The sequence below is a fragment of the Taeniopygia guttata genome, chromosome 4, assembly GCF_048771995.1.
Source record: "Taeniopygia guttata chromosome 4, bTaeGut7.mat, whole genome shotgun sequence".
Taxonomy (NCBI): domain Eukaryota; kingdom Metazoa; phylum Chordata; class Aves; order Passeriformes; family Estrildidae; genus Taeniopygia; species Taeniopygia guttata.
In genome coordinates, this window is record NC_133028.1 from 73,656,470 (window position 1) to 73,681,495 (window position 25,026).

The following is a 25,026-nucleotide window of genomic DNA, read 5'->3' on the forward strand; positions in this document are numbered from 1 at the left end:
GGCGGCGGCGGCTCGGGCGGCCCGAGCCTCAAAAACAAGCTCTGGTCAGGAAACAAGCTTGGTGCTTTGCGCGCAGAAGAGGAATTTCCAGTGCGCATGCGCCTAGCGGCCATGACACTGTACGGAAAATGGAACTGTGCTGTAGGAAGGCGGCCATGATGCTGTACGGAAATTCCAGTGCGCATGCGCTTAGCGGCCATGACACCGCGCGGGAAAATAAAACTACGCATGCGCAAGGCGGCCATGACAGTGTACGGAAAATGGAACTCTGCTGTAGATGGGCGGCCATGATGCTGTACGGAAAACCCAGTGCGCATGCGCCTAGCGGCCATAACAGCGCAACGGAAACTGGTACTGCGCATGCGCAAGGCGGCCATGACACTGTACGGAAAATGGAACTGTGCTATAGGAAGGCGGCCATGATGCTGTACGGAAATTCCAGTGCGCATGCGCAGGGCGGCCATGACACTGTACGGAAAATGGAACTCTGCTGTAGGAAGGCGGCCATTATGCTGTACGGAAATTCCAGTGCGCATGCGCAAAGCGGGCGTACTGCAAAGGGAACCGCGCATGCGCACTGCGTGGGGGGGGGAGAACCTTGCCATCTGTTTTTTGGGGGTTTGGGATTTTTGGAAATTTGGTGTTTTGGGAGTTTGGGGGGTTTTGGGGATTTGGGAATTTGGGGTTTGGGATTTTGGGGATTTGGGGATTTGGGGTTCGGGTTCCCGGGATCCCGGCCCTGCTCAGCCTCTCCCGGATCCGCAGCAGCTCCGGAACCGCCTCGAAACGGAGCCGGGACCCGCCCGGGTGAGCCTGAAACCCCAAATCCCCCAAAAATCCCCCCAAACCTCAAACATCCCCCAAAAATCCCCTAAATTTCAAATTCCCAACCCCCCCCCCAAACCCCCCCCAAAAAACACTAGACCTCAAAAAAACCCAAAACCCCAAAATCCTCCAAAAATCCCCAAATCCCAAACCCCCAAATCCCCTACATCCCCAAAACCCCCAAATATTCCCCAAAAATCCCCTCAATTCCAAAATCCCAAACCCCAAAAATCCCCTAAAAATCCCCCCTGAAGTCCTCCAAATCCCCAAAACCCCCCAAATATCCCCCCCAAAAATCCCCCAAACCCCAAAATCCTCCAAAAATCCCCAAATCCCAAACCCCAAAATCCCCTAAATCCCCCCAAACCCCAAAATGCTCCAAAAATCCCCCAAAAATCCCCTAAATCCAAAATCCCAAACCCCAAAAATCCCCAAAACCCCAAAATCCTCCAAAAATCCCCAAATCCCAAACCCCAAAATCCCCTAAATCCCCCCAAACCCCAAAATGCTCCAAAAATCCCCCAAAAATCCCCTAAATCCAAAATCCCAAACCCCAAAAATCCCCTAAATCCCAAAATCCTCCAAAAATCCCCCAAAAATCCCCAAAATCCCAAACCCCCAAATCCCCTACATCCCCAAAAACCCCAAATATTCCCCAAAAATCCCCTCAATTCCAAAATCCCAAACCCCAAAAATCCCCCAGATCCCAAACCCCCAAAATCCCCTAAAAATCCCCCCTGAAGTCCCCCAAATCCCCAAAACCCCCCAAATATCCCCCCCAAAAATCCCCCAAACCCCAAAATCCTCCAAAAATCCCCAAATCCCAAACCCCAAAATCCCCTAAATCCCCCCAAACCCCAAAATGCTCCAAAAATCCCCCAAAAATCCCCTAAATCCAAAATCCCAAACCCCAAAAATCCCCTAAATCCCAAAATCCTCCAAAAATCCCCCAAAAATCCCCAAAATCCCAAACCCCCAAATCCCCTACATCCCCAAAAACCCCAAATATTCCCCAAAAATCCCCTCAATTCCAAAATCCCAAACCCCAAAAATCCCCCAGATCCCAAACCCCCAAAATCCCCTAAAAATCCCCCCTGAAGTCCCCCAAATCCCCAAAACCCCCCAAATATCCCCCCCAAAAATCCCCCAAACCCCAAAATCCTCCAAAAATCCCCAAATCCCAAACCCCAAAATCCCCTAAATCCCCCCAAACCCCAAAATGCTCCAAAAATCCCCCAAAAATCCCCTAAATCCAAAATCCCAAACCCCAAAAATCCCCTAAATCCCAAAATCCTCCAAAAATCCCCCAAAAATCCCCAAAATCCCAAACACCCAAATCCCCTAAATCCCAAAAAAACCCAAATATTCCCCAAAAATCCCCTAAATTGGGGATTTGGGAATTTTGGGATTTGGGAATTCCCGCCCCTCCCCCCTCCCTCATTCCCGTTTTTTTTTTTTCAGCTCCCGCTGGGAATTCCGGACCCCCCCGCCCAAACGGCTCCGAGCAGCTCCAGAAAATACCCAAAAAAATTCCCAAAATTCCCAGGAAATCGTGGAGAAAGCGGCGCCGGCCCGGAGGCTGCAGATCCCCGCCGGAAATCCGGGAATTCCGACAGGAAATTCAGGAATTCTGGCGGAAAATTCAGGAATTCCAGAAAGAAATTCGGGAATTCCAGTTGGAAATTCAGGAATTCCAACGGGAAATTCGGGACTCCTGGCTGGAAATGCAGGAATGGCATCAGGAAATCCGGGAATTCTGTCAGGAAATCCGGGAATTCCGGGAATCCCGGTGCGTTCCCAACTTTCCGTGGCTCAGTTTTACGGGAGCCGGAATTACCGGGACCCCCCGGAGCGGAAACGGCTCCGGGAGCTGCTGGGGCACGGAGAGATCCCGGAAAAAACCCGGAATTCCGGGAATTCCGACAGGAAATTCCGGAATCCCGGCGGGAAATCCGGGGATTCCGCCAGGAAATCCGGGAATTCCGCCAGGAAATCTGGGAATTCTGCCAGGAAGGGCAGCTCCAAAGGCAAAGGGAGCAGCGGGAATTCCCGGAATTCCAGGCTGGGGAATTCCAGGATTGAGAATTCCCAGATTTCCAATGTTGAGAACTCCCGGAATTCCAGGATGGGGAATTCCCGGATTTCCGGGATTGGGAATTCCTGCAGAATTCCAGGATGAAGAATTCCCTCATTTGCTTTGATAGACTTTCCTGCCCCTGGCACAGAGGGAGGGGCTATAAACCAAATTGTCATTACAAATCTGTCTGAAAAGGACCTAAAATTAGATGCCATGAAAATGGCTCTGGGAATCCCCAAAGTCCCAGCTACGGTAAGAATCAGACTTTGTGCCTCTGTCCTGGAAGAGCACAGCACTGCAATGCATCCTAACACATTTTGCAACCTTCTAACAGATATATTTCATCTCATGCAAGAAGACAGATGAGTAATTCCCAGGAGCTTCATGCAAAATTGGCCCTAAAGCAGATCCCAGTAGGCATCAAGGTAAGCAAAGAAATGTAGCCCTTTCCATTTTAGCCAGCTGCAGTTGACAACAGATTTCAAATTTAGACTTCAAACATTCTCATGAAGAAATTAACCCTTAGGTTGTTGTGGCTTTACTGTGATCCATGTAAAATAGCACCTTTTCCTTGTGCATTTTTTTTAACACAACACTTTTTTTTTTTATTTTTTCCTTGCTAGGCTGGATTCTGTATGCTGCAAGGCTGTCATATCAGGATATGCTGCAAAAGAGTTTGTTGCATCTTCTTCCTGAAAAGTTGGTGGAGTTTCTCTCTATGCAGAGGGTACAACATTTATGGTCAGGACAGGGTTTTCTTGCTTTGTGGTTTTCTTGCTGCTGCTGCTGCTTTTAAAGGGGTCAACACTCTTAGCTCCAGGAAACTGAAACTAAATGTGAGCAGGGACTGGAGGAAGGAAGCAGGGAGGATCCACTACAAGATTCCAAAAACTAAATAAAGCAGGATTCAACTGCCAGTGGCTGAATAGCAGCAATTTATGAGCTGTTCCTCAAAAGCCCCAGACAAGCACCAAGTCCTGTGGGAAGCTGGAGATTGACAGAAGACACCTCCAGAAGAGTCTGCTGTTGAAATTTCCTTTAAGCCTTTTTTTTTTTTTTTTTTTTTTTTTTTCAAGTGGATCATCCAGACCTGGCAAATGCATAAGGTCAGCCCTTGGAAGAGCAAAAAGCTCTCGCCAAGAAAACCAAACGAGTGGCTGAAATCTGTCCATTTGTCTGCCTGTCTTTTTGGCCTTGGATTACTGTGCTTTTCAAAGCTATTCTTTCATAACTTGGATAAAAAGGTAAGTGTTTCATATAGCCCCGCAAGTAGTAATCATCCTGTCCATGCAAAAAAAACCTGCTGCCTGAGGGATGGGCCCCAAACCAGAGGTGTTTCTCATTTACCTACAAAGCGTCTGGCTTTAGCATGTGTAGTCAGTTTTTGTGAACATGTGAGTCCATTGCCTGCTCTAACAGAGTTAGTGACTTACTTTCAGTGGTTGTAGAGAGTTTCCCTGAAACAGCACTGTTTGTAGTCCACTGTGTGACTTAGGAGACACAATAGCCAGACAATTCTGCAAGTGTAATATAACTGTATGTGGCGTTCCCAGAAAATGCTCTGAAGTCTTCTCTCCGTTGCACCATGGTGATAAAAACCACTGCTGCTTTTCAAGCTCCACGAGGCCATGCTGTGCTGTGCTGAAAGGGATAGAAAAGCCAATTAGCTCTGAAAAGTGAAGGGCAGGCAGAGAGGGGTGCTCTGGCCTGGAATTCCCTCCCTTTGGCAGCAGCAAAGGTCAGCTGTGCAGCCAAATTTCAGTGACCACATGTGGATCCAGCTTGTGCGTGTTGCCAGCTATCTGCACAGGGAGTGGGAGAGGGTGGGGAGGAAGAATTGATTCTGGAAGGGGAAAGCCTGAGTTAAAGGGAAAAGTGGAGTGAAATGTGACAGCTGGGATTTCCAGAAGATAGTTTGATGGATGCTGGCCATCCAGCTTCCCTAGAACTCTTTATCAGTAACACCCTCTATATCTCCCTGAGTGACTTTTAGCCTGTCTGGCAGTTTTCAGCATCAGTGTGTGAGCGAAAAGAGGTGGAAGGCAGTTCTCTCTGATTTGGCAGCTCTGGGACTTTGTGCTGCTGGCTGAGGGTCTGGATTCCTCAGGAACTTCCTGGCTACCTGTGGCTCCCACAGGCTTGTAGGACTGTGCTTAGAGAAACCCTGAGCTGCCCGATGTCTGCTCTTGCTGCAGCTCTTCTGAATAGTCCTGGGTGTGGATGTGAGCCTGCAGTCCTTGGGAGGCAGAATTCACTCCACAATCCCAAGGGACTTGCTCTATCTGTCAGTGCAGGCCAGCTGTGGGAATCCTCCAAGTCCCTTTATCCTGTTCTGTGTGTCAAGGCCCTGTGGCTGACCACGAGTGCCCCGAGCTGCCATGGACCCTTCTTGCAAGGGCAATTGTTTTCAGAGTCAGCGTAGGTGCTGGCTACCTTTGGAAAAGTGTGAATACCCCGGGGAAATCCATGGGGCAGACACCTTGGGCCATACTGTGTGCTGGCACCATCAGCAGGCATGATACAGACAGAGGTGCTTTGCTTTTGGTGTGAAACTTTGGTAATGGTGAGACTTCTTGGTTAGGTCAGAAGGTTTTAGAGGGAAATGTCCACTCACGTGATCAAAAGAGAAGATCCTGGCATGGTTAAAAATGGGAAACAGTGAGCTTGTAGGTTTAGGTGATCTGCTTGTGGTCATTCTTCAGACTTTTAATATTCATGCAGAAGTTTGGCAGAAACAGGAAACTTATGTGTAGACCAAAATCAGTTCAGCTTCTACAGTAAATGGTATTAACTGGTGTTATGTAGCTTTGACCCTTTGGAGAGATCTAAATCTGGCCTTTCCCAAGTTCTGATGGAGTAAAATAACTGTTTCCCAGTCTTTTATTTGCAGATGCTCTAAATATTGTTGCTGGGGATCTATATAAAAAATTCAAAGGTAAGTAAAAATAAGTATTAGCAGTATGTGTGAAATATAATATAAATAATAATTTGTCTATCTTGCTACCTTAATATATATATATATATATATGATATATATATATATGATATATATTTCTAAATACGTCACTATAAAGTAGAAATGCAAATGTGACTATAATGATGAAAACAATATATAAATATTCAAGTATCGTTTAAAGAAGGGGCTTTTTATTTGGTTAGAGGCAGGGTTTTAATGGAAGAAAAATGAATATACCTTTTATTTTGATATCATTCTAAATATAGAAATATATATTCAATGTATGCAGAGATTTTTCTATTCTATCTCTTCTGAATATTTATTTTCATTTCTATTTTATACTTTCATATAACACCATACATCAATCTACATTTTAAACGTAAATTTGAATATAAATGCGAAATATAGAGATAAATTTAAACGCAGTTTAAAAGAAAAGGGGTTTTTAAAAGATTTTTACTTGGATAGAGGCAGGGGTTTATTTTAAGCAATAGAAACCTTTTAGAAATAGAAATCTATCTATAGAAATATGTAAGCAATGTATTAAGTAATGCATAAAAATATAAATTGTAATAAAGGAATAAATGTGAGAAATTATAAAAATACAATTACACATTAATATACGTTATAAATCCGAATGTGAATATAAATATGAAAAATATAAAAATAAAAGAGCTTGAAATGCAGTTTAAAAGAGAAGGTTTTTGCTTTTGGTTCCTGTTGGGTTAGAGGCAGGGGTTTTTTTGCTGGCGTTCTTTTCCGCGCGGGATGTTTTGGGGCATTTGCTGCAGGGCAGGTTCCGGAGGGCATCGCGCCCGTTCTTTTCTGCCGCCGGCCCCGCCCGCGGCCCCGAGGCGAGCGGCGGCCCCCGGCGGTGGCGGGCGGCAGTGCTGCCGCCCTGTGGGCAGAGGGCGGTACTGCAGCCCGCCGCCCGCGGCCGCCATCTTGGGAGTGGCTTGTCGCGGACTCGCTTGACCTTCTCGAGATGGCGCGAAAAAGAGGACGTCGGCATTCGAGGACCCGTGTCTGTTTTTTCTACACTGCCTGAATCGTCCCCAACGCCGGCGCCCCCCGACGGGATTTTCCGCGGCGGTTCCGGTGCCGTGCACAGGGGCTGTGGGGTCAGCAGCACCGCGAGCGGCGCGCGGGGCGGTGTCTGTGAGCGCAGGGCGGGGGGCGGCGGCGGCTCGGGCGGCCCGAGCCTCAAAAACAAGCTCTGGTCAGGAAACAAGCTTGGTGCTTTGCACGCAGAAGAGGTAAGGAAGATTCCTCTCTGTTCTAAATCTAATGTACCCAAAAAAATTTGCATCAAAGTATTTTGTACTGAGGTCCTGGTGTATTTTATATATATACAAAAACACATATGAGTAGAAAATATATATATATTATGCTTATATGGTGAGTGTTCCTGAAGTGCTGTCATCCCAACTTATTTTTGTGACTTCACAAGAAGCAGTTCAAATGTATTAGAAAGCAAGTTGCAAACTCTAGTTTTAGACTGATAAAATCATCTAGGCGTGCCTATGATATAATTCTATAGATATATGCATCTATAAAATATATAAAACTGATTTCATTTACATGAACTCCTTGTCTACACTAAGCCAGGAATTGCCAAAGGCTTGTTTTGAAGTTGAGACAGGAACAATCCATTATTACTGATTTCCAGAATGCTTCCTTATTTCAGGGGAATAAAGATCCTGTCTTTGGCAAATTCCTCAATGTAGAAGTACCTGCACTCTTATAAGCATTCCCTTTATTTCTCTTTTAATTTCCAAAAAAAAAGTTATTACATGTGAATCTGATTTATTCACATTACTTTAGTCTGGGTTTTTTGCATCTATAATTGCTCTTAAGGTTATTGCACCTTGCCAGAAAGAAACCAAAGCATAAAAAATTTCCTCTGTACTAAAATTTTCCTAATGATGATTGAAAGCATTTTCTTCATTAGAGTCTATGCCTTTTGAGATCAGTACTTAGAAAGTCAAGTTTCTGCTAAATTCTCAAAGGTAGGAAATAATAGGATTAGAAATGTTTTTCTTAAGTTTTTCAAAATCCAAATTGTTTCAAAGAATTTTGCTGCACTGATCTTTGCTATTAGTTTCAGATTTTACAGAATACCATTCCTTAGATTTATTCAGCCTTCCCAAAAGTCTGTCACTGAATTGGACTGCATCAATTGGTAAGAAATAAAATCTTTTTTAAAATTCCAACTTAAGATATACTCCTTTTGTAATACATTATGTTTATGGAATGCTCTTTCAGTAAATGTGAAACAGATTTCTAATCCATTCCAAGGACTTCGAAACACTTGGCATTAATTAATACAAGAGAGTGTCTTGTTTATCAGTTGGGATTGTGTATTTTATTAAAAACAAATTATTACTTTGAGAGGATGCTTGGGTAAATGGTGAAATAATGTTCCTTGAATAGTTGAGTTTAGTACAAAAAATCAATTTCTATTTCTTTTGTTTCAATTAATAAAATAATATATAGACTACTAGTTAGAATTATTTTAAGGATATATTTAGCAATATATAAAGTAAATATCAGCTTAAACTGATATAAATAAGCATAACTATGCCTGTACTTTCAAGGGCATGGTTACAAACTGAGAAGGTAGCTCCAAAGTAGTACACCTGCAACACCCTGATCTTTACAAAGACTTTTATAAGCCTATGGAGCCTTTTTGCTTCTAAGAATAAGATTGTTTACTTTGAAGTTGATGCCTTCAGTTATGCTTCATGGCAAGTATTAATAACAGCTCATGTCCAAAATGTGTAAGCCCAGCTGCTGTTCTTTACAGTCCTAACTCAGGTATGTGTTTTAGTTGTGTGCCGTTTTGCATTTTCCTCAGTACTTTTGGTTGGTTTGACTTGTGAAACTGGAAAAGCAATCGACAATTATTTGGAGGGGGACATTCTACATTATAAATCTGATCTAGGTTCTGCTGTTCTCAGAATTCACATAATTTTTTTTAATATTTAAAATTTAAAAAACCCAAAACCTGATTTGATTATCTTCATTTTCAGTCAAAAAAGATCCAAGCCCAGCTGAAAGAGCTTCATTATGGGAAAAAGGATTTGATTTTTAAGGTAAGTTTTATTTCACTATAGTTAGCTAAAGTATATTAGCATTTATAGAGCATCGTAGCGAAGTAGGAATATGGTAGCTGCCTTTATTATTGCAGTTCTCAGGAAGAAGTTTGTTCTGAAAAGAACTCAAAACATCAAGACAGACTTAATACCATAATGGATTTTCAGAAATAGAATATATTTTTGTGCTTGCAAAAAGCAAAATTCTAGGTTACTGCTGATGAATAAAACCTGTTGCCCTATTCCATACCTTCTGTAACGTCATCTTTTTAACTGAATGATATCATATTTTACAGCTGCTTCTTGTTTTTCCTTTAATTAGCACTCCTCCATGGCAAAGTCAACTATTGTTAACATTTAAAGTAAATCTCTGTGTTCATGATAAGCTTGAGCAATGTAGTGTTCCTTAGGTCTTAAGACTTAAGAAAAAAGAAACATCTGCTGCTAAAACAATCCAAATCAATAGTCTGCACTAGCTAGCACATTTTAAAAAATAATAAAAATTTTTACAATAAAGGAGGTCAGGACAAAACATAAAGACATTGCTGAAGGGTGTCTAGTCCTTGTTAACACAGGGAGAAGCTAATCCCTGTTAAAAGGAAGAGGAGAGAGATGTGGGTCATCTGACTGATGACTGTTAGTGGAGTAGTCCCTTTATATATTCCCAGCACAAAGGATGGACATGAAGTAGTCATCTTCCAAGTTACTAGACCTAGAATTACTTACAAGTCATTCATGTCACTATGAGTTCCAGATTGTCTTCTGGAAGCGTTTAACTCTCTCTGCTGTTTCTCTATAGTATCTATAGTGCTGTGAATACGTAAATACAGAGAAATACAGAGTAATATAGTGGGCCATTGAAACAACAGTGTGATTTCTGTGCTTTTTTTTTTTTTTTTTTTTTTTTTGCGTGCTTGCTCTTTGCTTGGGGTTTTTTTGGTTGTTTTTTTTTTTTTTGGTTGGGTTTTGGTTTTTGTTTTTGTTTTTTTAATGCATAGGTTTAGTCCAAGGCTCTTCAGAGGTAAAGATCAAAAATTCTAATCTTGCTTTGCTGTGAAAGTTTGTTTTCTTTGGCTGAAGCAGTAGGATTGCTCAGCACTATTATCTTCCTGTTGTTTTCATTATGCTAACACACAGTGATCCCAAAAAAGGATCTGAGTTATGGTAGGGTGTCCACTAATGCTTAGCAAGGGAACTCCTGCCAAGTACTACCCACCTGAAAAAAGCTTACAGGAGATGAAAAAGAAAACGGGCACATAAACAAGTGAACACGGCAGAAAGGCTGTCCAGCAAGCCACTGACACACGTGCAGTGAAAGCCACCCTCTCCTAAGACTGCTTCAGTGACCTGTGGCAGTGTAGTAGTTAAGGCACACATGTGGGGAACTGTACTAAAGGCAGGAAATGTGTCTCCTGTGGATGGGAATGGTTTCATCTGACTGGATGTGGCATTCTCCATCATAGTCTCCACTTCAAATCCTTGGCGGGTTATATTCTGAAGGCTATGTCTACATTTGACCACATGAATTACACCTTCAAGTCTTTGATTTTTTTTGAATAGACATGGTTCTTTATAGGACAATACCCTTTTCCTGACCCAGAGACGGGGCAACTGAGAGGCGTTTTAAAAACTTTTATTCCATTTTCAGTCTCATGAGAAGGGTGACACAATGCAGATGTTTGTAATTCACACCATCACAATCAGAAGCCAGCTATTTCCTAATGAAAATATACTATAAGTGTTTCTTGGCCTAGCTTTTTGCCATGCCATGTTGTAGATGCCTTAAAGTGGGTCCCACTACAATACATCTTTCATAGTTCTGTTTGTCCAAAGTATCTAGTCTTATTTGCAAGGCCATCCTTTGAAACTTGTTTCTAGCTCCATTTCTCTCTCAACAATATCTGTCCTATTCCATGGCATTTCTAAATGAGTATGTCTTGTCTCAAAGTTTGCATATGGATGCATGCCGTGTGGACCTTCTGTCAGGCCCTGAGAACTTTCTACAAATCCATTTTCCACTCTTCTTGATTATGAATGAACACTAGAACCACCAGCTGAGATGTAGGTAATGGTAGTGTGGGTTCTCCTCTGAGTGCTTTTATTGCAAAATAAGGAGAGTTACTTGCCTTCTAGGTAAGCTATGATCTTATGTAATTTAAAATACTCAAAGATGGAGAATGTTGATGAATTGTGAATTCCAAAGCCCCACGTACTGAGAACTATGTATTATATATTTATCTGTAAATAATTGAAATATCTCTTGACAGTGTGCAATTCCGTATGAAACTGAATGCCTGCTTTGCCAATATTGGTATATCCTTTATATGTAACCAGAAATATTTTTTGCTGGTTTATTCATAAATACTTTTCCTGTCCAAGAAAATTGGATCTGTGAAGCAGAGGGAGCAGCAGCCTTATGCTGTTCTCCTAAATCATATGAGATGGGGGGGAGGGTAGGTTCAGTGTGCTTGTTCATGTGTGTTTCATGTCTGAAGACACACACACACACACACTAAGCAGAGTAGAAGCCATTTAGTATAGTCTGGAAAACTTTTAAAGTATCTGCTTGTGCTGAGTGGAAGGTAAAACAGTGGAGGGAATGAACCCCACACAAGTGCTATGTGAAAGATTTCAAGTCAGGGCTACAATTTAATAGGAAAATTACAATAATGGCAATAGTACAGAAACGCTGGTTTAAAGGGACAAAGTCAGAACACGACCTGATACCCTGTTGGTCAGCGTGGTGGTGGCAGTCCAAATGGTGGTTGCAGTCCCATTGGATGTGGTCTTGTCAGAGCAGTGAGCCTGTGGAAAGGTCTGGTCCTGCTCTGAGGTCCGGTGCTGGTGGTAGAGAGTTCTTGTGGTTCTTGGGGATGCAGTCAAATACATAGAGTCAAATACAAAACTATGTGAAATTATTTTTGCATCATATTGACTGGACTTGGTAAATATCTGTACCATTCCTCCCTCTGAAGTAAAACTGATGCCGTGTGTGTTTCCTTCTCTATTAGCGAAGTTAATTACATGCCACAGTAAACTGATTTTCCAGAATTTTAAATTATTTATTTCTCTAATGAAGGCAATGAGATTCCATATTACATACAGAGAAAGAGATGAAATAATAAAAGAAAAACAAAGGAAGGAAAAAAACAAGCAGAAAACCACCTGCTTTGGCAGACAATTTGTGTAAACATTAGGATTGCTTTCTGGGCTTGTGATAATTGATTACATATTTTAAATTTGTGATAAATTTTTACAGAAGTACTTTGTGTACTGGCACATATATGAAGATGCAAGTTTCAGGCTTTCTAATACAGTTTTATTTGTATAGTTCTGGTGACTAGGCTTGATCCTAAAGCACCTCATGTACATCCACTTCCCCCATGATTTGCCTCTGCACGTATTAAAATTATCAGCTGCAGAATTCAGCTAACTTTGCATATGTGAAAAACTAGTCCATTTAACAGATTTTAAAGCATTCTTCATTATGTTCAAAGTACCATTAAGCTCCTATTTTTCTTGCAGAAAGCTTTCCAAAAAAAAAAAAAAAAAAAAAAAAAAAAAAAAAAAAAAAAAGCTGTGTCACTTTCCTATAACTTTATTTGTGTATTTATGTGTCTAGCTCAGAAAGAATGCTCTTATCTTTGTTGCTACTTTTACATTGCCCTGTAATGGTAAATAGAATTTCTGTAGTTCAGTCTTCGAAGGAGATGATAAGAAAAAACTGGGAACAGTTTCCTTTTTGGCCTGTTGTACCAACTTCCCTGAGAGAATACTGCTTTCAGACAGGATCTTTAGTCTGGGGTGTGTTTGTTCATCCAGCGTGGTTTTTCAGCATCTGGATCTTGTGCAGCCTCCCTTGGAAAGTTTACCAGAACTGTGTAGGAAAGACATGACTGAACTAAAAAAACTATTATAAAATACCAGTTATAAACATAAATGCAATGTAAAATAGTAGAGTTTTTTTTTGTTTTGTTTTGTTTTGTTTTTTTTTCCCAGAGCTCTTGCAACACATTATTAGGGATAATAAGTTCTATAAGCTACAGGCTGACTTCATCATGCCGCATAACAGCTGATAATGGGCTATTGACTGTCACTGCATGACTGATAACAGTTACAGCATCCCATTGTGAGATGCTCCACCCAGAGGGAGAAGCCAAGCATTCCTTACTGGATATAATTTGGGGTTTTGGGACACCAAACTCAGGCTTTTCCACTGGGTTTCCAGGAGGACTGCAGCCATTCCAACCCTGACCAAAAAGGGTATCAGGTTATATTCTGACTCTGTCAGTGGTTTTTCTTTTGTATTATTGCAGGTATTTTGTTTCCTTTTCTCACTTTTCCTAATAAACTGTATTTTTGATTTGGAGTCTCTCATTGGTTTTGTTTTCAAACCAGAACAAGACAGTAGTCAATTCTAACCACCACTGCCTGCTTTCTGTCAACTGCCAAGACTTTCAGATGCCTACGTAATGCATGTATTGAAGGAAACCAGACACCCTCTAATTCATAACTGTAGCTCTGGTTTTTCACTGATTTAGACTGTAAATCTGATGGTGCTGAAATAAGAAGTTGCCTAGTTGTATGGTCCTCACCATTTCCATCTGAGTCTAATTCTGCACGCTATCAGAGGTGCCATCCTAGCCTCATGTTTGTCATATGTTATTTTGTGTAATTTCCTTTTTAGTGGCAATTGAAATGATGCAGTTTTTCAAATCTTGATTCTCTTTAATTGAGAGCGTATTAATTTGTATAGCTGTACTGAAAAATAAGAAGTAACAGTATAAAAATGTTAATGATGTGAGAAATTTCTTGGTCTAGTTCTATGAGAAGTGTCTCTGCGTCATATAGAGTCAATGTCCAGTCTTTCAGACATTTTCTGTGGCCGTGTTTATTGTGAGTGATACTGTATACCATATTTAGGAAAAAATCCAAAAAGTTACTGAATTCTAGCAATTTCTTATATCAGTAATTTTTTTCTCTAGTAAATCAGTAATAACTCCACTTAAATTTTGCAAACTGATAAAGTGGAAGGATTATTTCTGTAGTGAATTCTCTGTTGCCAGACTAAAGGGTCAAACCAATGGTCTGATATGTATGTTGTGGCAGTGACTGATGTTAGCTGTAAGGAATGTGATGCAGTGTAAATTATGGACAGCAATTCACAAGAGACTTTCCCACGTCACAGTTGACTTGCACTTTGAAGGAAGTTTGGTTTTGACTAATGAAACTGTGACTCTGGTGATAAATCTGAAGATAAATGCCTATTCCTGTTTTAAAATGCAACTACTCAGTTCTTTACACGAGTTGGGAACTGAAAATTCCAGACTCTTGACATTTCATTTGGCAGAACAGACTATGCCTAATGCAAATGAACATCACATTAGCTGTCTGCTGAGGACTACAGGCGTGCCTAAGCTCACCACCTCATCTATGCCGTGTGCTGGAAGGACTGTCATTACCCCAGCAGAAAACAAGTTAACCTTACAGGATTTACACTAAACAACATTTACGTAGTGTGGCTATCCATTAAGCTATGCTACAATCAGCAGCGTGCAGGAGATCTTGAAAGGTCTGCCAAGAAAAAATCTCTGGCTGGGATTGTACTCCAGAAGCCTGAGGGCATGGAATGGTGTTGAGGGAAAATGCACTTGCAAATATTGAAATAAAAATGTGGTGCTCTTTATCTGAAAATTGAGAATTTTATCCTATTATTTTGCATACACAAAATGTATATTTACCTAATCAGAATTTCCGAGAGAAAAGATAAGTGGCTAGTCCAGTGTCCTTCTCTATGGATCCCTTTTCAAACAGGGAAAACAATGGCTAGGCTGGGTTTTTTGCAGGTACAACAGCAAAAGAATCCTTATTCCTTTTGGTTGTATACTAATGTGTTATTAATGACAAGGCTGACAACTTCAGGAATCTGCTTTCCTGAAACAGAAGAGTCTTGCAGAGAATGTATTTCCTTCAAGTGAACAGGCTGGGTTCATACATATCCTAGGGAAAGAGAGAGAAAATACTTGTCTTTATTTACTGAACATTTAAAAGCATCTTCTGATGCTCTTTGTTTTGGGCCACTCACTTAAAAAGCTTCTGCTGAACTCCTGTGCTCCATGAATGACATATACATTATACAGAGCCAGAAGTCCTTCCACTCAGGGTGCAGGCTACTAGCCTGATCCTGACTTCCAACACAAGTCTCCCAAATTGCTTTCCTGCTATGAGTTAGCTAGTCTTGTGCATTTTCCTTCTCTATTTCCAGGAAAAGACATGGAGAAAAAAAATCTGGAGTTACCTCCTTGTATAGTAGTAGGTAGTATAATTTCATAAGGTGTCTGCATGCAAGAAGAATGTTTGGGTGTTTTCTAATTTGTCTGTTTATGCCCAATTAGCTTAATGGTGGCATCACAATGCCTAAAACTACAAAATAATTTTCAAATTGCACTCGGAAGTCAGACAAACGAACAAAATTATTAAATGACATTTGAATACCTTGAATTTTCCAGAAGGATATTATGGCATAATCTTAAATATTTTATAGTATGGAAATAATTTTGCTATTGACATTGAATTATTATAAGCTTGCATTCACATCAATGGAGCACATTTGGCCATAATGTTTTTTTTTCCTCAGGAAAAGCAAATCTGACCCAGCCCATATGTATTACTTGCAAAATTTCTGTTCTTTCCTCTCTCACATGCAAAAAAGGCATTGGAGATTGCATCAGCTTTTTTTCTTGATCCCCACAGGCACAACAGCTAACAGATCTGGAGCAAAAACTATCTGTTGCAAAAGACAAATTGGAAAACGCAGCCCTTGACAAAGTAAGAAGTGTCATGTAATGTAAGCATGTTTACCTATATCGGCTGTGGATGTTTTGGTGGAATTTGACAAAAACAAATGTAAGCCTTGCAGTTACTTAGATGAATACTAAGTTACATATGAATTGTACCTGAGAGAGATGCTACTGAAATCAGTGGAACTAATTATGATACATGAAGTTAAGTACATCTGCAAAGTTATTTAAGAAGAGGATGGTCAAATTAGAAAAAAAAGCTCAAAAAATTTTTGCACTGATTTTAGTAGATTTAGGTATTTATTGAACTACAGTTTGTGCTGACTGTAGGCTTAGTGTCAGTCATAAGTTTATTTACACTAGAGCAGTTTTCTATTTCCCACCATGAACCCTTAGAATGTTTACAAATTTTGAATTACCAGGCCCCAGATACCAAGAGTAGTGTGACCAGTAGGACTAGGAAAGTGATTGTCCCCCTGTACTCAGAACTGGTAAGGCCACACCTCACATACTGTTCCGTTTTGGGCCACTCACTTAAAAAATGGCATTTTAGTGCTGGAGTGAGTTCAGAGAAGGGCAGTGACGCTGGTGAAGGTCTTCTGGGGGCATCTGGGGGAATTGGCCTTGTTTGGTCTGAAGAAGAGGAGGCTCACGCTCATTGTTCTCTTCAGCTGTCTAAAAGGAAACGATCATGAGGCAGGGGTTGGTTTTTTCTGCCATGTCTCAAGTGGAAGGATGAGAGGAAATTACTTTAAGTTGTACCAGGGGAGATACAGATTAGACATCAGAAATTTTATTTTCACTGCAGAAGTGGTTAGGCATTGGAATAAGCTGCCAAGGGAGGTTGTGGAGGTACCACCTGTAGAAGTGTTGAAGAGGCATCTGGATGTGGCACTTGGGTTTAGGGGTGATTAAAATGGTGCTGTGTTGCCAGATGGTCTTAAAGGTCTCTTCCAGTCTTGATGATTCTGTGGATCTAGCCATGTGATAGGACTGAAATAGATCAGGGACATAGGAAGAATGCATCACATGTGGGCAGCATTTTGGCCGGTAAGCAGCCTATTTTGATCACAATCACATCTAGGCAAGGTTATAGCAAACTTTGTCAAATTACATCCCTGGTTCCAATAGTGTTTCCTTCACCTGTGCTTTCCTGGTGTTCATTTATAGATCTCCTATCAGCAAAGTCAATACTGAATTATGCTATTCACAGGATGGAAACAAATTTACTTGTTCTTCTTTTACCTTTGAAATGGCAAAATTGGAATGGCTGCTGTCAAGAAAGAATAAGCACTGGATAGCAGGATTAAGAGATGAGAAATTATCCAGAGAAATTTCTGGATGAGAGGAGAGTAATTTCAGATTGGTGCCATCTGCAGGAAGCACTAGGGTTATATCAGACTAGATTGACTGAGTCCATATCATCATGCAAAATTAGCCAGTCTGCTACCTCTGCCCATTTAACCATAACAAATGGTGATTTATGCTGTCTGTGCAGTCACTAACTTGAAAAGGTAGAATTCAAGAGATGTTACATTGAAAAGAAGTACTTTTTCCGATGGACATCAAAATTGCAATGACTAAGTCTCATAACTGGATCCAGGGATGGTGATATCTTTTTACTTTTATGGTTCCTCCCTCTTTCTTTTTTTCCCTTTTTCCCTTTTTCCCTTTTTCCCTTTTTCCCTTTTTCCCTTTTTCCCTTTTTCCCTTTTTCCCTTTTTCCCTTTTTCCCTTTTTCCCTTTTTCCCTTTTCCCCTTTTCCCCTTTTTCCCTTTTCCCCTTTTCCCCTTCCCCTTTCCCTTCTTTTTCTCCCTTCCCTGAACTTCTTCCTCATTTTCTTAAGTGTTATTTTTATGCTTTTATATTGATTTGTTACTGTAGGTAATAACCAAAACAGTTACATATTTGCTTTCATCTGCAACCAAATTGCTCTACAATAAAACATTTACATATATGTAAAACACAGGTAATTCTGTGGTTTTCACTCTAATCTGCCCCAAGGGATCTATTAACAAGAACCTAAGTTAATGACTTACCTTAAAGGGCAGGTCATAACATGTTCCATCTCCCATATCTCTAATTTTTCCTATTGTGCTCTGCTTTAATGATCTTTCTATGGTTGTCTTTTGTCCTCCTGTGGAAATACACTTCTACTAACTGGCATTGTTTGTTTTTTAAAGAAACATTTAGTTTTTTCCAGTTAAGAGATAAATTCCCTGTTTTCAGTTCAGGGGAAGTTTATCTGAGTTAAAACAAAATATTTGTAATTTTCTCAAAAATATTTGCTAAGAAAATAAACTAAAACATGCTGTATGGCATTGCTTAGGATTAATAGGACTATGAAATATTTTTATTTTATATGCAATATTTCACATACATTATATGTAATGTGTAATGTTATATACACATTTTCCACCATGTTTACATATGTTTTCCACCAGCTTTTGCCATGGTATCCTTTGATTTATATACCTTTAAAAAAATCTTTGATGATTGAAATGTGAACGCATTCTGTATTTACAGGTGTATTTTTAATAAAAAGAAGAAAACTAGAAATTAAATGTTTTTTTAATGCCAAATGCTGCTGACTCCCCCTGGAGTGAGTGTAAGATTTGACCTCAATGGCTAACATTTGATACATGTCTTGCTTTGATGAAATAAAGATTTAAAATATGATTTCCTCACTGCTGTAGTTATCTCCTTGTTCTTGCTTTCTCAGCTTATTTCAATTACAGACTTCTGTTTCCATCAATATATCTGTCTATCTTTCTGGGAGTAAAGCACAAATGTTCTAACAAGAGTCGCAAGCACTTCACCACTTAGAAGTTTTATTTTGGCTTAATGGACAGTAGTGGGTCTGGACAAACATATTTTTAACTGTTAAAAAGACCTATGGTTTTTTTACTATATAGTGCAAAAGTATAATATGCCCATGAGGGAAGCCATCTTAATTGGATTATAATCTATGTATAATGTAGAAAAACACCAATTATTTGGAATGTTATAGACAAAACTCCATGCAAAGTCTGTGTCTTGCAATACTTATGACTTCTCTGTAGATATTATACATAAAAGGCTGGACACCGTATGATATTTTGTAAATAGTATTTTTCTTTTCAGAAAAAATATATTTAAGTACTATTTGCAATAATCAATGTGGATAAAACTGCTTGAAGGGATGGGAAGAGAGTGCAGTGACTTCCTAGGCAGTTTGGTGTCTAATGTACTGTAACCTAATCACATAAAAATACTGCTTTAGACAGTCTTAATTCCTTCCATCAATAAGAAAAAGCAGCAGCTACTCCTAAGTGTTTGGTTTAATACAGATGGAGAATGTAAGCCCTTGTGTTCATCACAGCACATCACAGAGAAGTGATGGTTTCTTATTTCCCCAGGAGTCCCAGCTGAAAGCTCTGAAGGAGACTGTGCAGCTTTGCCTGTGCTCCGTTCTGCGCAGTCAGCCTCCCGCAGCGAGTCTGATCTCCTCCAAACCAGCTGAGAAGCTGCCTTCCTCCAATGCAAAGGGCTCCCAAGCCCCATCCCAAGGCACAAGCACCAAGGTATGATTTCACTCTTGGGTGGGGTTTTTTTTAACATCTTTGAAAGTTTGTCTTGTAAGAGCATCAAACTGAAACTAAGGAGGATTTCAAATCCGTTGGAAGATTATGACAAATTTTGAGGATAATTCTAAGACTGTTTCCGTTGTCAATAAATAGTTTTTTTTTTATCTGGGAAGCAGCTACATTTTACTGAATAACAAAATTCTGTCACTTGGTAAATGGATTGATAGTGTCTGCAGGACAAATCTACAATGCAGATGGATTTGCATTTAAAATAAATGAGGGTGCTAATTCGTAGGATCATTTACCTGTCAGGCACTGAAAGTGAATTTGTGGTAATACAGCACTAAACAGTTATATGAGGTTTGCATATCACGGTTTCTCTCAGTGGAAAAAAAAATTATATAAAAATCATAAAATCATCTGGGACACCCAAATCAAAATTGCCAAAATGGATCGATGAACTTGACAGTAGGGAATAGGGAATATTCCAGTTTTGCAAGATGCGAAGGACAGTTTCAGGGAAACCTGAGGAAAAAAAGAAAGATAAAAACTGGTTTGAGTCAGGAAATTCAAATATTGTAATACAGTTAAGATTCATGTTGATTAACAACTGTCCTAGTAATTTTCATTTCCCGTGTTGCATTTTGCTCCTGAATTCAACTGATTGAATAGATAGAACTAGAAGAAATCTATAATTTCAGTGAAAAGGAAGTTATACAGAGAAATGACTGAAGGACACTTCAATGTCCTCTTTTCATTACAAAACTGAAATAAAAATAGGAATTGCTAACTCATAGCCAATTTGCAGTTTGTATATGGCAGTTGTTGGTATTTACTGTTAGTGCACAGGCTGAAGCCAAAAATTAGTAATCTTTCTATATGTAATTAAAATACAATTTCAGAAAGCAGGATGCAATTATTAAACTGAATATCACATCGCTACTCTTAAAATTATGATTGTCAGTTTATTAATAACTGTTTTGCAGGAAAGACCATGATTCCCAAAAATTGTTACCTCTGGGAAAAAAAAGTACTGTATTTATGATTAGCAGCAGATGGGTATGATAGTGCTCATTTAGATTAAGCTCCCTGGATCCATGTTCTGAAGGATGGCAGACTTTCCTTTTGTAGGTTTGCAAGCTGAGCAGCTCTCTGAGATCTCAGGAGCATATTGTTCCTAGTTAATGTGGCTGTAGAATTGTTTAGCTTGCTCTTATTGTCCTTTTCTTCAGGTTGGAAGTGTTCATGCCTCTGTCATGAGAGGAGTACTGAAGGATAAGGGCCAGCTAGACAGCATGTCTCTGTTTAAGATTGGTCCAGGGTCAGAGCCTTTGGAGAATTTGGGGTCTCCTTCATGTTACATAGGGACATGAGAATACAGATAGAGATTAGAATTAGGTTTTTGATATTTGACTGAAATACAGAGTACTCTTCCTTCTTTTTTTTTCAGTTATCTGAATACAGTCAAGGGAAATGGAAAAAAGTACCTGGTATCTCTTTTTCAGTCTGTAACACCCCCTCCCAGCACACACACACCACACAAAATATCTTTTTCCTTCAAGTTTTAGTGGCACAATCTTTATCTTCAGTTCATTAACTATTTGACATTGTTCCTCTTTGTTGCAGAGTGTACGTAGCTGGAATGGCCCATTACCTCAGGGTTCAACTGGGCATTGCTGGGCGGGAGTTGAAATCACTGCGGGGTGGGATATTGATGGTGGGGTGGGCTTAGAGACCCTGGGGCATGAGCTGAAGTGCTGCAGAGCTGGAGCCGAAGCCAAGATCACCCCTGTGATGCTGGAGAAACGCAGAGCAGGAGCTGGAAGAAGAGATCTGGCAGTGAAATAAAGCTTGTGGTTCAAGAGCTGAAATCACTGGGGCTGGGAAAGGGGATTTGTAGGGCGGGTGCTGTAATCACTGCTGGGCTGGCAAAGGGACTGCACACACCATAGGAACCGAAGGGCTGGCACTGGGACTGTGGGGTTCTTGCGGCGACATCCCTTTACGCCTCTGACATGGATGCTGAGGCTGGGCTTGTGACTGAAACTAGAACAGGATGTATGGTATGTGTATGTATTTTAATCGTGTAACCAGAGGGATTAAGAAAAGCCAACACCCGTAGCAGGTTTTTGTTGGATCTGTGTCTGTGAGAAGTGGGTGTGTGCTGGAGAAGGAGAGCCGCTGTTGGAGAGTTGCAACTGTGACAGGTGTGAGCTGTGAGGATGCGGAGGGCTCAGAACAGCCGCAGGTGTGAGCTGTGAGGATGAGGAGGGCTCAGAGCAGCCCCAGGTGCGAGCTGTGAGGATGAGGAGGAGGGGGCGGCTCCTGCCGGGGGGGAGGTTGTTTTAGGGCGAGGGTTTGCCGCCGCTGGCTTTTGCACAGAGCTGCTGGAGAAGAGGAGTTTATGGGGGGCTCCCGGGGCTGTTCCATGGAAGGACGGTGAGCGCTTCGGACAGGGTCCGGGGGATCACCTGGATACGCACCTGGGGACGTGGAGCATTGCTCGAAGGAGGAGCCGAGGGACAAACCTTTGTGCCGAGAAGCAGCGGCCAAATAGGTGAGCCGGTGCGCCTTTGTAGTGGGGACTTTTCTCCTTTCCCTTTTGAATTTCGTCCTCCTGAAGTTGAAATGAGGGGGCTGCCCTGTTGTCCCTCCTTTTAAGGGGTTTGGATTGAGGTAAAATTCTGCCTTTTGCCATCATTTGAGACAAGCCCCTTCTTTTCTATTTCTAGGGGATGCGATGGAAGGGGAGCCCACATTTCTTTGCCCTTGTTGCAGTGGGGTGAGCGCCCGAGCGTGGCGTCAGTTTCGGGGCTTCAAAGGAAGGGAGGCGCAGCTGTGGCAGCGCTGGCAGGGTGGGCATGGGGCTGCGCCGCTGCATTTGGGGCGCTTCTGCCCCTGGCCCGGCAGCGAAGGGTCCGGCGCGGGAGCCCCGCTGGCAGTGGCTGGGGATGGCCGAGGCGGGAGGAGAGTTTGGCACGGCGGGGCTGCCGCGGGACTGCCGGAGCCGCGCCGGTGCGAGCCGTGCGGAGCCGAGGGGAGCTTTGGCCGGGCCGGCGGGCGGGGCAGGCGGCGCGGGCGCTGCGCCGGTGCCGGCCGCTCCGTCCGCTCCGGGCGCGGGGCTCGGGCGCCGCCGGGGCCCCCCGGGCCCGGTGCCGGCCCCGCCGGGCCGGGGGGAGCGGGCGGGGGTCTCCCGGCGCGGCGCCGCCTGTGCCTGCCCGAGGAGCCGCTTTCCTGCCGGGAGCGCGGCTTCTCATTTTCCAGCCTTCCTGCCTGGGGTGGCTGTGGGGTGGTTCTGGGGAACTCATCGGATCCTTTTCTGTTGTCCGGAGTTGGTGTAGGAGAAGGGCCGTGGGGCACTTTTTGGTTGGTACGGTTCTCGCTTCGGGCGCTGATGACAAGGGGTTTTTTTGGCTTGAGTGTTGTTGTTGGATTTCTTTTTGATCGTTTCTTATGTTTTTAAAGGATGTGTTTTTAAAGGCTTACAATGGTTTTTCTGGGTCGTAGCATGAAGTAGAGGGTAGGTTTTTAATTCGGTTGTGGAGGCTTTTATTGGCGTGAGTGCGTAGTGTTTGTTTTGGTGGCTTGAGGTAGTGTCCTGTACTTAATTAGTTAGGGTTTTTTTTTTTTTTATATTGATGATTGTATTCTTGTTTATTATATTATAAGGGTTTTATTCATTTGGCTTATTTGATTGCCATGTGTGTTTTATTGTTGCAGGGAATTCGGGAGTTATTGTTTATGGTTACATTTCTCTTTTGGCGACCTGCTTATTTCTCAGTGGTATTTGTGTTTTGATGGTTTGAGGCACTATGGGTTTATTGAGTAAGGAATAATTATTTTGTTGTTGTTGATGTGTTTGGTTTTTTTGGTATTTTGATGTATTTGGTTGTTGTTTTTTATTAGTTTTACTTTTGGGAACGTGGGTATTTCTATGGTGGATCTTTTTAGGTAGTTATTTTATTTCGGTGGTGAATCTTTTCTTTCTTCGTGGTTCCGATATTGTTACATCGGTAATTATTTGGTGGGGTTTTTTAATTCATTTTATAGAGTATTGGGTTCTCTTTATGAGTTAGTGTCGTGGTAGAGTTTTGGTTGGTTTTTTTTTTTTTTTAAGAAACGTTCGGGGTCTGTTGTGTTGTTTGGAGTATAGTAAGTTGGCGTTTCTTTTTTTTGTTTGTTTGTTTTGTTTTAGTGGTTTTTGTCATCTGCTCTGTGGGTTTCTATAGGTCTTTTTTAAAATGTTTGTTTCATTTTTGTGATGTGATAAGAACTGCTAGTGAAAGGAGTGTAGTGCGGGTTTTTTTGCTGGTAGTTGGTTGGCTGGTGGAGCCTTTCTGAATTTTTTGGACGGTATTGTTGGGAATTCGATGCTGTTTGTTTTGGCATTTTATTATTAGGAATTGGATTTTTACTGCAAAGTTTTAACTATAGATCTAATGAAACAAAACAAATGCATAAATATGAAAATGGGAACAAAAACTTAAATTTTAAATATAAACAGAAAATATATAAATAAAACATGTAACATGAATAATGTTATCTATTACTATTAGATATAATATTGTTTGCTATAGAGTATTTTATATCTTTATATAAATACATATAAATATAGATTATAAATATAAACAAAATATCCATCAAGAGATGTATAATTAATACATGTGGGTATATAAATATAACAAAATAATAGGAATCAATATAGTTCATAATGTATATTTTACTGTATATGTCTTCTTATAGCACATTATGTGTCATAAATATTATGTATCTAAATAGAGTACATCAATATATTGTGATATAATAGACAAAAACTTGTAAAAATAAAAAATAGAAATATAGAAGTTTTAAAATATAGTATAAAATAAAGGGGATTCTTATTTTCTAGTTGTTAGTAGGTAGGGGTTTTATTAAAAAAATTATGCTGTACAAAGCAGTTAAAAGTAAGTTGTACCATATCGAAATACTTGTGATGCAAAAAGCTGATCTCTGAATGTGAAAGTCAATATTATTTTCTCCTCTATAAAATCGGACGACCGTGGGGGAGAAGGAGGGTGAGCAGCGGGCCCGCAACAGGCGGAGGGCGGGCAGGGGGACGCGGGCACTTCGCTGTTTTGGCCAGGGTGCTGATCTCGGCCAGTCGGGGCAGGACAAGTCCCCGCAGAAGCGGGAAACGCTGCGGGGGAAGAGGCGTCGAGAGCCCGCAGCGGGCTCTGCGCGCCCTCCCTATTCCCCACCACCGAGCCGCCTCCGCGCCGCGTCGCCGCCGCTCCCCGATCCGAGCTGCTATCGCAGAGTCCGCCTTTGCCGCCCGGAACCATTGCCAGGCTGCGCCCCTCCCCTGCCCCGAGTGCCGACGGGCGGCTGCAGTACGGGCTCTGCGGGGCCCTTTTCGCCGGGAGCCGGGCACGAGCAAGGGCCGGAGAAGGGGCCAGGGGGTCTCCGAGCGGGACCCGGGACACCCGCGGGCCCTTCGAGCAGCGCGGGCTCCGCCCCACGCTGCCACGGGCCGCGGCCGCGCAGCTCCCGAGCCCCGCCAATCCCGGCCCGCCTTTCCCCGCCCTGTCCAATCACAGCCGCCCTTTCAAACCGGGCGCGGTTCCTGCCATTTCAGCCCGCTCAGTCGCGACCCGACTCCTCAGCCTGGCCCCGCTCCCCCGTGCGCCAGAGGCGCCGCTCCCGCCGCCGCTTTGGGAGCCGGCGGAGC

At 41.9% G+C, this 25,026-nt stretch overlaps 1 protein-coding gene across 1 annotated transcript; it reads left to right on the top strand.

Moving 5' to 3' along the window:
• The first annotated feature begins 315 nt into the window (after positions 1–315).
• LOC140684029 (uncharacterized) lies at positions 316–21,440 on the top strand. The gene is made up of 6 exons (XM_072928967.1): positions 316–383; positions 6,559–7,114; positions 8,891–8,953; positions 15,707–15,781; positions 19,152–19,316; positions 20,946–21,440. Exons 1-6 carry the CDS (start codon positions 316–318, stop codon positions 21,165–21,167), a joined length of 1,149 nt encoding a protein of 382 aa, XP_072785068.1. The 3' UTR covers positions 21,168–21,440.
• The last annotated feature ends 3,586 nt before the right edge of the window (positions 21,441–25,026 follow it).

Excerpts from the sequence above, each read along its gene's own strand:
- LOC140684029 (XM_072928967.1), top strand. The coding sequence starts at position 316 with ATGCGCCTAGCGGCCATAACAGCGCAACGGAAACTGGTACTGCGCATG. Across the intron at positions 15,782-19,151 it reads AAAACGCAGCCCTTGACAAA|GAGTCCCAGCTGAAAGCTCT; the intron begins GTAAGAAGTGTC and ends TTATTTCCCCAG. Across the intron at positions 19,317-20,945 it reads CCCAAGGCACAAGCACCAAG|AGTGTACGTAGCTGGAATGG; the intron begins GTATGATTTCAC and ends TCTTTGTTGCAG.